The following is a 19137-nucleotide window of genomic DNA, read 5'->3' as shown; positions in this document are numbered from 1 at the left end:
GCCTTCTTATCACCTGACAGGGGAGAGTTTCCCTGGTAGGACGTAGCGCGTGGAAGGAACACGTTATTCCAACCAGTTCCTTTCCCCTCCATCAGGCACCCTGATGGAGGCAGTATAGTGACCAGGATAACAGCATGTTTTTTGTGAGGGTATTAACTACCCTAGGAGTCACGGGGAGAACATACAAACTCCACACAGAGTAGGCCCTTTTGCCAACCCCACCTAGGGTATGGGCGCTGATGACACGGAGGAGAGAACACGCCCCCAGCGTCCCCTCTGGGAATCGAACCCAGGACCTTCTAGCTGTGAGGCGACAGCGCTACCGACTGAGCCACAGTGCCCCCTGTTTTCATGCTTTAAGACCAGTGGTTCTCAACCAGTGGTCCGGGGACCACCAGTGGTCCTTGAGGTGGTTCCAGGTGGTCCCCAGCTAAATGTTGGAGAGTTGGTATATAGACCCTTACGGGTTCATTTGGTTTCATTTTACGCTCTCAAGAGTTAAATTATTGTTAAACATCGGCATTACTTCATTTACAATTATAGAATGTAGAAGAATTGTTAATTTGATCAACGTTTGCCTGTTACAGTATCTCTCCTATTGGTACCAACATCAATACAACATGGATGGAATTGTGGACAAAACCTTATGCAACCATAACAACATATTCTAAGTTTTGGGTTTGAGAGATAAAACTCATCAAACGGTGGTTCCGTGAATAAATAATGGACCTTGATATGAAAAGGGTTGAAAACCACTGTTTTAGACTAGAGCATATCAACACGCACACGCACGCGCACACACACACACACACACACACACACACACACACACACACACACACACACACACACACACACACACACACACACACACACACACACACACACACACACACACACACACACACACACACACACACACACACAGTTAGGACTGTTCCTCTTACCTTCAAAGTAGTGAGCAGGATGGTCAGCAGGAGAGCTGGGTGTTAGACCAACTCTTTCTGGACTGCCCTGGAGAGAAGGAGCGATGCGTTGTGAGCTTGTAGATCTTCTATTTTCACTACTTAAAATGTTTTTTTTTTACATTCAATTTTATGGAATTTCTTTTTTTTTTTAAATCCCCCCCCCAAAAAAAACTTTAATTTCTGAGAAAATCTTGTAGGAAAATGGAAAAAAAAGGGATATTTACTCGCAACTCATACAAATGGGTCCCGGGGTCTCGACCCAGTGTTTGGGAAACACTGGTCTAATGTATATCAAACTGGGGCTTCCTCGAAATGACTGCTGGCACTGGTGGCTATAGACAAAGTTTTTTTTCTGGCACTGAATGAGTTAAGGAGACACCACTGTGAGACGGAAAGGCTCGTCCGTGTCCTCTATCTATATCACAGCAGGTACAGTAACACCATGATACTTAATGAGTTAAGTATCATGGTGTTTCATATCTACCGTACCTGCTGTGATATAGAGGACACGGACGAGCCTTTCCGTCTCACAGTGGTGTCTCCTTAACTCAATTTCTGCCAATCACGCATAAATACGATCTATTAAATAGCGCACTTGGCCGCCAAGATCGCATAAATGCGTTCTATTGAAAAAATTGAAACAAAAATGGGAAAAAAACATTTTTATTTTTTTTTTTCAATTTGACCCAAAGACCAAGGAGATATGATTTTTCGAAGGTCTAGACTCCTATCCACTTCCTTGTTAACTCAAAACTTTAAAATTCTGTATCTCGGCTCCTGAGTACTTTTTTAATTTCAATGAAAAATCTCTGGCAGAAAACAGCAAAAAATCTGAAATAATTAGGGCAGGCTAAGTGTTAATGAGTGTTTCATATACGGTACACTGTACCTGTTGTGATATAGAGGACACGGAGGAGCCTTTCCTCCTCACAGTGGTGTCTCCTCCGTGGCACACGCTGAGCAGAGAGCTGGGCATGATGGAGCGGAAGTCGTTGAAGGACCTCCGGCGCGCCGAGTCCCCGTCCTCCCCCGAGGACCCCCCCATCAGAGGGGCCTGGGGCCGCGGGAACAGCTTGGAGAGCAGCGGCTCCTCCGTGTTGCTGTAGCGGCCGAACGCCCGCGCCACGCCCAGCAGACAGGGCACCGTGTACCGACACAGGTACTCTGGATGGTGAACCGGAGAGGAAAAACATAAAATCACCACATTGATACATTAAGACCGGGAACTTACGATTTCGTTATTCAAAAATAGCAGATCTACAAGCTCATAGTGCGGCACCGAGTGCCGCGCTATGAGCTTGTAGATCTGCTATTCATTTGTTTTAAAATCGTGAAAGTTTGTGCAAATCTTTGAATATATATATGTTTTTAAAGCGAACGTTTGTAACTCAAATCTTTGCTTCTGGGGATTCTACAAATGTCTTCTAAAGTATGTTGCTGTAATCAGTGGTTCTCAAACTTTTTTTCATGTCAAGGACCCCCAAAATTATATGTATTTGGCCACAGACCCCCATCTCAAAAATGTTTTGTTCCAGGGACCCACCACACGCAAAGATTTGAGTTAAAAATGCTTTAAAAAATATTTATATATATTCAATGATTTGCTAAATTTTTCAAGATTTTTCCAAAAATAGCAGATCTACAAGCTCATAACGCTACAAGCTGCAAGGCGTTGTGAGCTTGTAGATCGGCTGTTTTTGGCGAAGGGGTTTGGTGTAGAGGGGACAAAAGAGCATGTACTTTTGGTTATTTGGCTACAGTATGTGGCTGTGGGTGTCACTCAGTTTGGAGAAATAGTTAGTCAGGTATGAGGGTATTGAGGGCATTGGGGGGCAAATGTCTATGGTCTATTAACCCAGTGAGACCTGAAGCCGATTCTACATGTCTCCTAAATCTCAACAGTATTCTGAAAAACCTATGTTTCTATATCAGTGGTGCTCAATCTTTTTCATGTCAAGGACCCCCAGAATCATATGTATTTTGCGCCGGACCCCCATCAAAATATTTTGTTCCAGGGACCCCCAGAAGCAAAGATTTGAGTTAAAAACGGTTCGCTTTAGAAATATATATATTCAAAGATTTGCACACATTTTCACGATTTTTCAAAAATAGCAGATCTACAAGCTCGTAGCGCGGCACTCGGTGCCGCGCTATGAGCTTGTATATCTGCTATTTTTGAATAGCCCAAAGTGTAAAATAATACTTTTTAGCTCAGATCTAAAAATGACACAGTTCCAGGTCTTAATGGGTTAAGGTGTCCAGTGTGTGTACCTTTATCATCATGGTCCTCCAGACTCTTACAGATGTCCTGTAGAACCTGCATGCTGTCCATGATGGCCTCCAGGATCTACATCAAACATCAACAAAGGTGGTAGAAGTTATACGTTTTTGTTCAAATAAAAACGTTTTTTTTTAAGTTAGAGCTCTATATTTCCTTAGTAATCATTGATATAGAGCACCGAAGTCTGACGCAATTTACGCATCCTACCTGGGTCGTGTTTTTTTCCCCATTCAGAATCCCCATAGATTTTTATTGCGTCAAATAAACAAAAGATCCCGACGGTTTGACTCTTATGGATATGAAGCAACAACTGACGGTGAGAAAACACTAATGTTACTTCCGCCGAAATAGTTAAATTTCAGGAACAGATTCAACTAGAAAATGTGCTCCTCGGAGCACAGGTCTCCGCCAGTACTGTTCCTGATTAATCCTGTCTTACCTATTTATATTACATATTGTCACGTGTCACTTGACCGATGTTAGCTTAGCTTCAAAAAATATAAATGATTTTTTTAAGTACATTTACTTTTTATAGGTTTTTATGTCATCATGCGTCTCGCTAGCCAATCAAAGCATTGGTGACAACATATTCTTCACGTGTCACGTGAAGTTGACCAATGTTAGCTTGGCTGAGACGGTCGGACACACGGAAGGACGGAGATGAAAACATACTCTCCACCTCTGGCGGAGACAAATATGAGTATCAAATATGAGTGACTGACTATCATAAACGATACAGAACCTCCTCCCTGACAATATCACAGAGACAGTTTGTTTATTTTTGGACCACAATTCTTATATGAGACGATTGTAAGATGACCCAATGTTATTCTCCATAGAGAAATGACTTCCACGACCCAGAGGATGAACCAGTGACGTCAGGACTTCTGTGCTCTAGAGTGTGTTCAGTAACAGGGGTCTCCTCGTCTTTTCCTGCTATTTAGTAAACAGAATATATATGTTCAGGTACTGGGGATGCCAATTTCATCCAATGAGGAGAGAGAACTCCACAACGATCATGTATTACTAGCTTCATTTCTATAGGGTTCCAGTTCCACATTAGTGTCTGCTCATTTCTTTTGTTTCATCACTTCCAATGTCATTGTGTTATCCTGTATGTAGAAAGAGTTCTCACGCCTGATTGGATCAAATTGGTATCCCAACCTGAAGAGATGTTTTCTGTTTACTAAAGAGCTGGAGAGACAGACAGACCCCTGTTACAAAACAAACACTCTATATCAATGATTACTAAATGATTATAGAGCTATTTAACAATTATCTTAAAGGAGAGTTCAGGTCATTTTAGGTGTTTGCTTTGATGTGTCGCTAATCACAAGTTGGTCCTCGGTGTTGCCAGATTCTGTGAGAGAAACAAGCAACCAGCTCCATGTCGTTCTGCATGAACGGCAGCTCATAAGGGACATTCAGTGCATGTTTGAGTGTCAGTTCACTGCATAATGAGGATTAGCGGAAAAAAAACGAACTTTGGAGCTGCTAAAATAGGGGATTTTCGTTTATACACATTTCTCCATTATGCCAGTGGAAGGGGTCTCCACAATGGACAACAGGGGCTTCTATGAAAAAAGTCAACTGCCCCTGGTATGTTGGTGAGTGATTAGCGACACATCAAAGCAAACACCTAAAATGACTGGAATTCTCCTTTAACAGACTAGTCCCTGTAACTAAACCAAAAGGGCAACACTTCATACTTCATTGAACACACACGCACTCTCTCTCACACACACACACACACACACACACACACACACACACACACACACACCTGTCCACGTAGGGTTTCATCCCGCTGGGCGACATCTGAGAGCAGTGTCACCAGAGAGAAGCTGAAGTTCTCTGCTACAGGGAGAGTTTCTGCACGGCAACAAACATGGACATCCATTATTAAGAACATGCACTGTCTTCAATGTAGTGAAACATCATGTATTGATGGTTATATCACCACGTTCAACCCATTAAGACCTGGAACGCATCTGTGTCATTTTTTGATTTGAGCTTTTTAAAAAAAGCAGTATTTTACACTTTGGCTATTCAAAAATAGCAGATATACAAGCTCATAGCGCGGCACCGAGTGCCCCGCTACGAGCTTGTAGATCTGCTATTTTTGAAAAATCGAGAAAATGTTCGCAAATTAATATATATATTATTTTAAAGCGAACATTTTTAACTCAAATCTTTGCTCCTGGGGGGGAACAACATATTTTGAGATGGGGGTCGGCGGCCAAATACATATACATTTTGGGGGTCGTTGACATGAAAAAGCTTGAGCACCACTGATACAGAAAAGTATGTTTTTCCGAAAACTGTTAGGATTTAGAAGACATTAGTAAGAATCAGGTCTTAATGGGTTAAGCACAGCCTATGTTCAGGGACTGCAGATGAAAGTGAGATCTTTGTTAACTCTGACTGATTTACATGGATGTGAAAACTGAAATGTTGATTCATTTGCACTGTCCCTGATGAATAAATAAATACATACATAGCTGGAGCACACAGTACATGCTGTACATGTGGCTATGTGGTAACTCTACTAATAACTGTATAAAACAGTGTTGATTTTGTTGACTAAAACTATGACGAAAAATATTCGTCGACTTCCTTTATTCACTGACGAAAACTAAATAAAAACTTCTTCTTCTTCTGTCGTATGTCCTTAGACCTTCAGCTCCGTTGCAGCAAGCCAGTCCAGTGTGTCATTGTCTAGGTCAATTAAACCACGATCACCATTAGGTGGCCGGTATTTGGGGCAGCTGGTCATAACGTGTTCCACAGTCTGTTTAATAAAAACTAAACTATGATGACTAAAACTAAGACTAAATATACTGACAAAATTAACAAATAAAAAACAGATTAAAATGTTAGTGAGGATAAGACTAGTGGAGAAGAGATCCAGTAGAACTAAGACTAGTGGAGAAGAGATCCAGTAGAACTAAGACTAGTGGAGAAGAGATCCAGTAGAACTAAGACTAGTGGAGAAGAGATCCGGTAGAACTAAGACTAGTGGAGAAGAGATCCAGTAGAACTAAGACTAGTGGAGAAGAGATCCAGTAGAACTAAGACTAGTGGAGAAGAGATCCGGTAGAACTAAGACTAGTGGAGAAGAGATCCAGTAGAACTAAGACTAGTGGAGAAGAGATCCAGTAGAACTAAGACTAGTGTAGAAGAGATCCGGTAGAACTAAGACTAGTGGAGAAGAGATCCAGTAGAACTAAGACTAGTGTAGAAGAGATCCAGTAGAACTAAGACTAGTGGAGAAGAGATCCAGTAGAACTAAGACTAGTGGAGAAGAGATCCAGTAGAACTAAGACTAGTGGAGAAGAGATCCAGTAGAACTAAGACTAGTGGAGAAGAGATCCAGTAGAACTAAGACTAGTGGAGAAGAGATCCAGTAGAACTAAGACTAGTGGAGAAGAGATCCAGTAGAACTAAGACTAGTGGAGAAGAGATCCAGTAGAACTAAGACTAGAGGAGAAGAGATCCAGTAGAACTAAGACTAGTGGAGAAGAGATCCAGTAGAACTAAGACTAGTGGAGAAGAGATCCAGTAGAACTAAGACTAGAGGAGAAGAGATCCAGTAGAACTAAGCCTAGTGGAGAAGAGATCCAGTAGAACTAAAAGACAAGTCACGTTATGTTTGGTTGCGCTCGGGTGTTGCGCTCTGAGAATAGCCGATCTACAAGCTCACAACGCGTCGCAGCGCGACGCGTTGTGAGCTTGTAGATCGGCTATTCTCAGTATGCAACAGAGTGTGAAATCAGCCATTACGACGCCATCAAGGCACCGCCAAAATACATTTTAGACGACTAAATCAACTGTAGATTTAGTCGACTAAAACTAGACCAAAACTAAAACATTTCAGATGACTAAAATATGACTGAAACTAAACTGGAATTGTATTCAAAAGACTATGACTAAAACTAAATCAAAATTTGCTGTCAAAATCAACACTGGTAAAATCTAACGCAAACATAAATCATGATCACTCTGTGTTAGGTAACGTTACCCCTTCCTTTGTGTTCTGAGCTTTCTTCAATCCACTGGACTCTGGTCAGCCCCTTAAGCAGCGTCAGCAGGTAGGGCAGAATGCTCTCTATGTGCTGCAACACCAGAGAATTCATTACACACAACGTCGACAGTGAAAAGAAGACATTTTGTTAACACCCATGTTTACACGTGGATGAACCCTTTAAGACCGGGAACGCGTCTGTGTCATTTTAAGATGTCTTTGTGGCTATTCAAAAATAGCAGATATACAAGCTCATAGCGCGGCAAATCGTGAATATGTGTGCAAATCTTTGGCTACATACATTTTTAACTAAAGAGTCTTTGACATGAAAAAGTTTGAGAACCACTGATATTATAGCAACATAAGTTTTTTTGTTAAAAAAAAACTGTTAGGATTTAGTAGACATTTGTAGAATCCCCCAGAAGCAAAGATTTGAGTTACAAATGTTTGCTTTTAAAAAAAAATATATATATATATATATATATTCAAAGATTTGCACGAATTTTCACTGTTTCAAAAGTAGCAGATCTACAAGCTCATAGCGCTATGAGCTTGTAGATCTGCTATTTTTGAATAGCCAAAGAAATAAAAAAAATGACACACATGCGTTCCCGGTCTTGGTGGTGATGATGATGTGTTGGTTCATATTATACCTGCAGCTCAGACTCCACCAGGAAGATGCCCAGAGCGATGACCGCATCCCTCCTCCTCTCATCCAGCTGGAAGACTCCTCTGAAGTCCACGGGGCACATGCACTGCAGCTTCTGGACCTGTGTGGACATGAGGGAGCAGCATTTAGTTTAAAAACACAACTAAAGACTCTTCTGTTTGCCGTTGCCTTTGATTTTGATTTTTCTTCTCTCTTCTGCACTGTAACTGTATCTGTTTATTTTGACTTCTTTTGTTTTATGCATCCTAATCAGTGGCGTATCCAGGAATGACATTTCAGGGAGGCAAAACTGGGCCTGACTGGGCCTGGCCGATGCTGTGCGGGCCACATGCGCGCAAATTAATTAATTAATCAATTCTGTTTTTTTCCTTCAATTTCCTCAAAATAGTAAGTCAGGTGTCTTTGAGATTGACAGGTGTCACGGTGGTCCCATTGATTCCCAACTAAACTATAATTCAAACAACAGTAGCCTAACAACACACTCCAGCCTTTACAGCAGTGGTTCTCAAACCGTTTCATGTCAAAGACCCCTAAATTGACACTTATTACCCCATGGACCCCCATTTGAAAGGATAAGCCAGGGACCCCCATAAGAGAAGATTTTTATAGCTCTCTAGCAGTAATTCTCAACCATTTTAATTTCAAGGACCCCCAGTTTAACATGCATTAGAGGCTACAGACCCCCATTTAATGGCATTTCTATCTCTGGGACCCCAATTCATATTGTAAAATCTATGTTAATGTAACTCTGAGAGTGTACAAATGGAACCAAATGGACCCGTTAGGGTCCATTTGGTTCCATTTGTACACTCTCAGAGTTACAGACCCATAAGGGTCCATTTGGAAGTACCCCTGGGGGTCCCCGGACCCCACTTTGAGAACCGTGGCTTTACAGCACCATAATACTGTGTTGATAATCTACTGGTTCCATGTCAACTTGTGACTTTGTCACTAGTTGTTGCAAGTGAACGCTCGCACTAGTGATGCGCGGGTCAGGTTTTTTCATAACTCGTCCCACCCGCCCGCCCGCCCGCCCGCCCGGGAGCCCAACCCGCCCAAAAAAAGAAGGGGAAAAAAAGACAGCTTCTCAACACACAAGCACGTCCATTCTATTGCTTTCCAGAGAGAGAGAGAGAAAGAGAGGGACAGAGAGAGGGAGGGAGAGAGGGACAGAGGGAGGGAGAGAGGGAGGGAGAGAGGGACAGAAGGAGGGAGAGAGGGACAGAAGGAGGGAGAGAGGGACAGAAGGAGGGAGAGAGGGACAGAAGGAGGGAGGGAGAGAGGGACAGAAGGAGGGAGGGAGAGAGGGACAGAAGGAGGGAGATATAATAAATAGAGAGAGCGCGCGCGCGCTCAAGAGAGACAGAAGGTATGTTGTGGTGTTTTTTTCTTCCGTGGGTTGACCCGCTCTGCCCGCCCCGTGATAATTGTGTCGTAGTCTATAGAGCGCCGCAGTTCCGCCACTTCCTGGTGCCGCAAGTAAATACTCGATGCATTTTTCCCATTGACTTTTCCAAAAATATTTATATCAATCAATTTAAGCCTAGAATCAAGCCATCCAGGATCCTGGTGAATCATGACCATACAACCTTTTTTTCTGTGAATGTTTTTATTTTATATTTAATGATATGATATACTATATTTAATAAATACCCTTTGTGTTGCCGTTTTCAAAAAAGTTTTTTCACAGAATCAAACGATTTATGGTCATGGGGTCTCTGTGCACTTCACAACACTATGTATTTTGTGTTGTGAAGTGCACAGAGACCCCTTGGGGTGATGTTGCACTATAAATAAAAATAAACTGAAATAAACTGATGATTCACCAGGATCCTGGATGGCTTGATTCTAGGCTTAAATTGATTGATATAAATATCTTTGTAAAAGTCAATGTGAAAAATGCATTGAGTATTTACTTCCTGCACCAGGAAGTGGGCGGGAACTGCGACGCTCTATAACCCGTCCGCGGTTCAACCCGCGGGACCTGCGGGCTACGGGTCGGCCCGCGCATCGCACATGCGCGCACGTGCAATAGTCGCAAGTCACGTCACCTTGGTAATTCAATTCATGAATCCATTCTCTTTTAGACTGATTCAGGACATCAGACAGTACCCTATGCCTCCTACAGACCACAGTACTTCACACACACACACAATGGACCATTGATATGCACGAGTCGGCAGCTTGCGTAGCTTATTGGTAAAAGGTGCGAATGGGGCGGGGCCAATGTTTCTATTGTTGTCGAAGGAGCAGATTTTTATTTTTCTCTCTGCCTCCGTCTTTCAGCAGCAGCTAGCCTGGACCAGAGCTCCATTGGCAGGGCCAAGGAGGCCAGAGCACACATCATCTCACTGTTTTTCTAAGGGAGGCGAGATCACACTCAGGGTGACGGCGAGCACCCTGGCCTCTGGTCCTAATGTCATTGTAAAAGTGTTGTTTCCTTTGCTTGATGTTCTGTGTAAAACACATTGAATTGCCTCGTTGCTGAAATGTTCTACACAAATAAAACCTGGCCTTGCCAGTGAGAGAACAATGAGACTCTGTTCCAACATCAACCACCACTAACTCCTTCCGTTTCAGTCAGCAAAGCACTTAAGACCCATTTCAACCTGCCGTCGTCCCTATTTTGTGTGCATGTCATCATCTTTAAAGGAGCTACTGTACACCATGAATTTAAAAAATAATAATAATATTTCATATCATATTGTGTATGTCCCTCAAACGTTTTTCAAAAGGTTTGAGCCTAAATCAAGCCTCAGATATACTCATTCCAACTAACTTCTCTCTGGCTTATAAAGCACTTTCACCTGCAATACCACATTGTCCTGTTTGGCACGGGGCGCTATTGAGCCAGTTTGTATGCATGTTATGTCCTGGTTCTGTGTGGAAAAAGTAAAAAAAAAAAAAAAAGAACAAATTTTAAAAAATCTTTTTTTTTTTTGGGGGATTTTTTTTTTTTTGGTTAGAACTGAAAAACGGGAGGAATTGTTCCCAGACGTGACGTAGGCAGGGGAACAAATCTGACGGACTGTTTTCAGACCAGTTTACATAGAAACCACAGATAGCCTATGAAAGCCTGCATGCTCGAAGTCGGGTATTTGTTTGAACAGAAGAGAGGTGGGGGAGACCAAAAACACACAAAAATGAAGAAAAAGTTAAAATTCATGGTGTAGCCATAATGCATTTAAGGTTTTGACAAAACGTGTTGCATCACGTTACCTTGGAGATCAGCTATTTATATATATTTATTGTTATTTTAAAGAACAAAAATAGGGCTTGTGTGGTAATATGTCCTACAACGTATAATAGGGTCAACTGAAGACGGAGCATAGAAAGAACCAAAAGCAACTTGTCAGTCAATCAGTACTATCTAGTGCAGGGGTCTTCAACAGGGGGTCCGGGACCCCTAGGGGGTCCTCAGAGTTAATACAGGGGGTCCGCCAAATCTTTGTGCGATATGATTTTTTTTTTTACATTAACCACTTGAACCCTAGCATCCCTATTCTGAGGAGAACTTTGGCCAAAAATAGCAGATCTACAAGCTCCCAACGCCTCGCAGCGCGAGGCGTTGGGAGCTTGTAGATCTGCTATTTTTGGCCAAAGAGGTGTTTGGTGTAGAGGGAAAAAAGAGCCGACCAAGTAAACAAGAAAAGTTGAAACACAATTGTATACACTATAGAGGGGGGTCCCTGCTTCATCTCTCCCTCAGCTAGGGGGTCCCTGCTTCATCTCTCTCTCAGCTAGGGGGTCCTTGGTCTGAAAACGTTGAAGACCCCTGACCTAATGAGGTATGACTCCAAATGTGGGTGAGGTTTCAGTGTGATCACAGCCATTTATTAAAGTTAAATATTTCGAAAAGTAAGAAACATACAGCGTGTGAAATGAACTGAGTGGAAGTACTTCTGTGGCCCACAGGCAGCCTGCATACTAAGTCTGGCGCCGATCGGTCCAGCTGTTTGCGAAATTGGTGCAGGAAAGAAGTGTCGATTTTGTCGACGACCTTTTTTCACGGACGAAAACTAAATAAAAACTAAGCTATGGTGACTGAAACTAGATATGCTGACAATTTCGTCAACAAATAAAAACTAGACTAAAATGGTAGTGAGGGACTAGTGGAGAAGAGATCTAGTAGAACTAAAAGACAATTCGTTTTATGTTTGGTTGCGCTCTGAAAATAGCAGATCTACAAGCTCACAACGCGTCGCGCTGCGACGCGTTGTGAGCTTGTAGATCAGCTATTTTCAGCTTGCAACCAAGTGTAAAATCTGCCATTACGTCGCCATCAAGGCACCGCCAACATACATTTTAGTCGACTAAATCAACTGTAGATTTAGTCGACTATAATCTTATGACATTTAGTCGACTAGAACTGGACTAACAGTAAAACTTTTCAAATGACTAAAATTAGATGTGATTTTATTCAAAATACTATGACTAAAACTAAATCAGAAATTGCTGTCAAAGTCAACACTGCAGGAAAGTCACACACATGCACACTAGGGCTGGTGAATTCATATTCGAATATCGAATATTCCTCGAATATGGGGAAAATAATATGTATATTCGAATATGAAAATACTCGATTAAAACGTTTTTTTTCTTTTTTTTTTTTTTGACAGGGACAATACAAAAAACAATGCATCAAGTTATAAAAACAAACAAAAGATATGTTTTATTGGATCCGAGCACTCGATACATTGTTTTTTTGGATTGTTTCTGTAAAAAAAAAGTTTGAAAAATATTTTCTTTTGAAAAAAAAAAATGTTATAATAATATTTGAATATATTTGAATATCTGCCAATTTTTAAGACCAATAGCCATGCCGTAAACAATATCCTTTACCTCTCTAATTTAATAAACTAATGGGTTTATCATAGTACTGAATAAAGCTGTCTTTGTCCACAGAAAAAAAAGAACAGATTTGATGATGTTCCATTAAGGATAATAAGGATAGCAGTGATTTGGTCAAACTAATGTGTTTTCAGGAAAGCAGCCAACCAGGCAAGCACAACATAAATCCCTCCCCCATTAACCCATTAAGACCGGGAAAACATCAGTGTCATTTTAAGATTTCTTTGGCTTTGGAGTGCCGCGATATGAGCTTGTAGATCTGCTATTTTTTGAAAAATCGTGAAAATGTGTGCACATATTTTTATATATATACATTTTAAAAGGGAACATTTTTGACTAAAATCTTTGCTTCTGGGGGGGGTCCCTATTACAAGATATTTTGAGGTGGGGGTCCCACGGCTGAATACATATCATTTTGGGGGTCCTTGATATGAAAAGGTTTGAGAACCACTGATATGGAAACATACGTTTTTCAATAATCTGTTAGGATTTAGAAGACATTTGTAGAATCACCAGAAGCAAAGATTTGAGTTAAAAATTATATATATTCAAAGAATATGCACAAACTTTAACGATTTTTCAAAAATGAGCTTGTAGATCTGCTGTTTTTGAATAGCCTAAGACATCTAAAAATGACTTCTTTCCCGGTACTAAATGGGTTAATTAGCCCAACAATAAGGAGGATAAGTTGGAATACTCAGGAGGATTAAACCCTGACCCACATAGACCTCAACACTGACATAATAGTCAGAGTGAGATTCAAGATGAAATACATCACAGACTACTCTCTCTAATGCTGATAAATGTTGTTGTTGTGCTGCAGTGAAGCTGTTGTGTCTAGTAATGGTTCTCAACCAGGAGACCGGGCCTCTCCATGGAGCACGACCGTGGATTTCTACTACCACTACACTATACTGTATATTATCTTAACATTCTTATACAGTGTTATACCATTATATACTGCATACACATTATTGCTGTACTATATTATATTATCATATACTATCTTACACTATTATATTTGCAACTATTGTTATTGTTACTACTTGTACTGTATCTCTTTCTGTCTCTCCTCTGTCTCTCTCTCTCTCTCTCTCTTCTTTCCCCCGACACGGTCGAGGCAGAAGGCCCCCACCCTAGAGCCTGGCCCCTCCCACCCTAGAGCCCAGGGTCTGCCTGACGTTTCTTCCAGTTAAGCAGTTTTTCGTTGCCACTGTCGCAAAATTGCTTGCTCAGGGTGGGATGTCGGGTCTCTTCTCTACATGTAAAGTGTCTTGAGACAACTTGTTGTGATTTGACACTTATATAATAAAATTGAATTGAATTGAACCTGGGTTCCGTGGACCGCCGGGGGTCCAAAACGGACCCTTACTTTTACAGGCCGTTTTAAATGAACACTGAGGATTTTACAGTGTAGAGAAAATATTATCATCTTCTAAGTCAAGTGTGTAGCGTCTTTGAGATTGACAAGTGCCGGGATGTCACGGCAGTCCTGTTGATTCCCAACTATAGCCTAAAGTTAAACTAGAAACGACCATAAAGCAACAACACTCTCCCAGCCTAGCACCATAATACAGTGTTGATAATCTACTGGTTGGTTCTGTGTCAATTTGTGACTTTGTCACTTGTAGCAGCTCGCTCGCACGCACACGCGCATGAATCCATTCTCTTTTAGACTCCTTCAGGACATCTGACAGCAGCCTATACGCCTCCTACAGACTACAGGACTTCACAGGCAACACAATGGATCATTGATGGTGGCAGCGGTGGCCTAGTGGTTAGAGGGGCGGCCTTGATACCGGAAGGTCCCCTAGTTCGATTCCCCAATTCATCACATCAATCATGAATCACCGCTGAATAGCCCTTGAGCAAGGCTTCCATGCAGGGTCCGGCTGGAAACAAGCTTCGTGCTTAGTCCGACACCCTGGGTAAACAACAAACTTTGCTTTTTTGCTTTGCTTTGCTTGATATGCAGGCAGCTTGTGTAGCTTATTGGTAAAAGGTGCGAATGTGGCAGCCAATGCATCTATTGTTGTCGGGGGAACAGATTTCTTTCCTCGCCATCTCCCCATCTACTGTGCATTTCCTCTTTAATGTGCAAAACACAGCATAATGACATCTACAATGCACTGTTGTTGCAACCGGTTCACAGTCTGCCAGTGGTCAGCGATCCTTGTGAATTTAAGCCCAGTGGTGCAAACGTTTTGTGTGAACTTCCTCTCCTTCTCCTTCTCCTTCTCCTTCCTCTTCTTGTGTTTCTGCTTTCACCCTGTTAACAACCCATTAAGACCTGGAACTGTGTCATTTTTAGATTTGAGCTAAAAAGCATTATTTTACACTTTGGGCTATTCAAAAATAGCAGATATACAAGCTCATAGCGCGGCACCGAGTGCCGCGCTACGAGCTTGTAGATCTGCTATTTTTGAAAATTTGTGAAAATGTGTGCAAATCTTTGAATATATGTATATTTTTAAAGCAAACATTTTTAACTCAAATCTTTGCTTCTGGGGGTCCCTGGAACAAAATATTTTGATGGGGCTCCGCGGCCAAATACATATGATTTTGGGGGGTCCTTGACATGAAAAAGATTGAGCACCACTGATATAGAAACATACGTTTTTCAGAAAACTGTTGGGATTTAGGAGACATGTAGAATCGGCTTCAGGTCTCAATGGGTTAATCATCATCTGTCTCTCTGAGTGCCTGCAGCTCTAAGTTTAATTTATGACTCGACATGTTCATAACATACTGCTGTGCTCACACGCGCGCGCACACACACGCACGCGCGCGCGCGCGCGCACGCACGCACGCACGCACGCACACACACACACACACACACACACACACACACACACACACACACACACACACACACACACACACACACACACACACACACACACACACACACACACACACACACACACACACACACACACACACACACACACACACACACACACACACACACACACACACACACACACACACACACACACACACACACACACACACACACACACACACACACACACACACACACACACACACACACACACAGGGCGGCCATAGCTGAGTGGTTAGTGATCCCGCCTAGGGAGCCAGAGGCCCTGGTTGCCGCAGGTACGATTCCTGGCCAGGACAGCATATGTGTCGATGAAATGAAATTTGTCCCTGAGCAAGACTTTTAACCCCTAATTGCTCACAGGTTCTCATTAGAAACAAGTCCGCAAGGACTTTCATGAACGACCTGTTAAAAAGGAACTATTATTTTATTACACACACACGCACCTCCATAAATCGTCACTCTCTGCAGCAGTGCAAAGTGCAAAAACCATGAAGATTATGATGAGTTTTAACTAGTAGTTTACCAAGTTAAATGGGAGTGGCTCATTAAGTCCTAACGGTTTTCTTGAAAAAAGTATGTTTCTATATCAGTGGTTCTCAAACTTTTTCATGTCAAGGACCCCCAAAATGATATGTATTTGGCCACGGACCCCCATCTCAAAATATTTAGTTCCAGCCAGGGACCCCCAGAAGCAACGATTTGAGTTAATGTTTGCTTTAAAAGAATATATATATATTCAAAGATTTGCACACATTTTCTCTGATTTTCAAAAATAGCAGATATACAAGCTCGTAGCGCGACACTCGTAGTTCGGCACTCGGTGCCTGACAGTGCATCGCCGGTTCAAGTCCCCTTCCCGGCGATCTTTACCGCATGTCTCTCCCCATCTCTCTCTCTCTGCCTATCTCCACTGTAAAACTATCAATACAAAAGGCAAAAGGCCTAAAAATATCAAAAAGAAAAAAGAAAAAAAAACAGAGTCAGGGTGCTGATATTGTGCATGTTGGCTCACTGGAAATCAAAGTGTGGTCCAGGGACCCTCACGGTTCTTTGGGGGTGGGGAGGGCTTACGGGCGTGTAACTCTGAGAGTACTAATGCAGTGGTTTTCAACATTTTTTCTACACAGTACTATCATCAGTGTTCATTTAACTCTGAGAGTGTACAAATGGAACCAAATGGACCCAAATGGACCCGTTAGGTCCATTTGGTTCCATTTGTACACTCTCAGAGTTACAGACCCATAAGGGTCCATTTGGTTCCATTTGTACACTCTCAGAGTTACAGACCCATAAGGGTCCATTTGTACACTCTCAGAGTTACAGACACACACGGTTCAATTTGGTTCCTGACTATTAATTTGTCTGGGGACCCCCTGGAACCCCCTCAAGGACCACTGGTGGTCCCCGGACCACTGGTTGAGAACCACAGTACTAATGGATTGGTGCATTAGAGCCTATTAGCCTACACTGGAGTCTTAACACCCCCACGCTGCAGTAACCAGTTATCCCATAGCTTCATGTCTCTGTCTGACTGGTATTCTGGCTGTAGCTACAACATGACAAACTGGTTGTTGCATAATAATACATAATGGTATGGATGGTAGTACCGTGGCCAGATGAAAGGTATTTTACCTGTCCTGTAAGACAGTGGTTCTCAACCTTTTCAGGCCGTGACCCCCCATAATAATCATATTTAAACTGGGTGGGGACCCTCCAAAATAATCATATTTAAACTGGGTGGGGACCCTCCAAAATAATCATATTTAAACTGGGGACCCGCCAACCCTGATAAGCACTTAGTGGAATTGTAAGAGTTGAGGTATTGCATTTAGTTTGACTAGGCTCCACTTAATTATTGTGAAAATAGCTGATCAACACAAGCTTGTAGATCAGCTAATTGTCACATGTTTTGCCTCTTTCTATTATTTGACAATTTTGGCCAATGTTTGACCAGTTTTTACTTTTTATAGTATAGTTTGTTGATTACATATGATGCAGTAATAGTCTTTTTTTTTATTTCTATATTTCCAGGTATTATCAAAGGTCCTTAAATTGTCCCCCCCCCCCCCACACACACACACACACACACACACACACACACACACACACACACACACACACACACACACACACACACACACCCCAAATCATGAGGGGCGACCCCCAGGCTGAGAACCACTGCTGTAAGATGTTGTTTTGAGGACATATTTGAGGACATATTTGAGGAGGACATACACAGTATTTTAGGGACAGAGACATCATATTATCCAGACAACAGAATACAAGTTAAAGTGGGAGGTTCCTCCTCCAGTGTAACAGCCCCATCATGGTTATAAGTTACACTTATAAAATACTATATTAATTTAACACAAAAAAAACACCAACAACTTTGTAATTACTATAGGCTACATACATACATCCTGACCAAAACTACACACATATATAATATAAAACTACACTTTTAATAACAGACATGTATACATGATGTTGTAGAGGCTCGTGTTTCACAATGTTGACACTTTGTGTCTCAATAATAATAACAATCCACTCAGACGCCGTCCGTCGCGCGCCGCGCACGGAAACAGCAGATTTACAAGCTCTCCGCGCGTCGCGGTTCTAGCTCTACGTGAGCTTGTAGATCTGCTGTTTTTCGGGTCAAAGCTATAGTATTAGTATTAGGTCGCCCCTCTCACCTTGTGTAGCGGCGCGGGCCGGTGGGCGGCCAGGGATCGAGCCAGAGACAACACCGTGTTGAAATAGAACCCTCTCGACGCTCCTCCGTTCAGAGAAGACATGTTTGATGTGACAATATAACACTATCTATGACATTAACATGTTTATAGATCTGCTCCAGAGAGGACAGACCTTACACAGCTGACATCAACAACTAATGGCTACGGCGAGCGCCGAGGGTCAAAACTATATCCGTACGGCAAGCACCGAGGTCCAAACAACAACAGTGCAGCTTTGTAGTGTAGTGGGGAGGAGGAGGATGGAATGGCTCACAGATCATCACCTCAATATATACAGTATACCTAATTGGCACTAAATTAAAACATTACAGGAGGGTAATCACTGGCATACTGGCATAAGTTATTTTTAAATACTATAATATATATTTTTTAAACATAGTCAATTCAATTAAGTCCCCTCACATTTGTATGTAAAACACATCCTGCACATAATTCAACATTCATTCAAACTCTGAACTCTGACAGCATGGACAGTGGGTCTGGGAGATTAGGTTAGGTGGGTTTAATGAGTCTGATGATCATAAATACATCCTGGTGTATTTATGAAAAAACATTTCAAAAGAATAACATAAATAAATAAAGCTTGCTATGCATTATGGACAATCCAAATCAATAGGAAATATGACATTTTTATGTGATGTCATAATTAAACGTAATTTTGATATGGCATACTGACTATCAAGAATATTAAAAAAGGCACTTCATGTCAAAAAGATTGCTGACCCCTGATATGTAGTAGTAG

General features: G+C 41.9%; 1 protein-coding gene across 2 annotated transcripts in view; it reads right to left on the bottom strand.

Annotated features, from left to right (window-relative positions):
• pi4kaa (phosphatidylinositol 4-kinase, catalytic, alpha a) overlaps window positions 1-18513 on the bottom strand; it is an 85859-nt gene extending 67346 nt beyond the window's left edge. For both annotated transcript variants that reach the window (XM_084047867.1, XM_084047868.1), the window contains exons 1-7: window positions 18336-18513; window positions 7927-8043; window positions 7271-7364; window positions 5033-5121; window positions 3240-3315; window positions 1858-2132; window positions 948-1014 (exon numbers count right to left, since the gene is read on the bottom strand). In XM_084047867.1, coding sequence (XP_083903993.1) covers window positions 948-1014; window positions 1858-2132; window positions 3240-3315; window positions 5033-5121; window positions 7271-7364; window positions 7927-8043; window positions 18336-18437 — 820 coding nt within the window. In that variant the 5' untranslated portion in view covers window positions 18438-18513. The remainder of the gene's footprint in view (window positions 1-947; window positions 1015-1857; window positions 2133-3239; window positions 3316-5032; window positions 5122-7270; window positions 7365-7926; window positions 8044-18335) is intronic.
• Window positions 18514-19137: the final 624 nt, after the last annotated feature.

This window comes from Gymnoscopelus microlampas, assembly GCF_963454915.1.
Source record: "Gymnoscopelus microlampas genome assembly, chromosome: 21".
Taxonomy (NCBI): Eukaryota; Metazoa; Chordata; class Actinopteri; order Myctophiformes; family Myctophidae; genus Gymnoscopelus; species Gymnoscopelus microlampas.
Note: the sequence above shows the minus strand (reverse complement) of the source record. Positions and strands in the feature narration are given on the sequence as shown.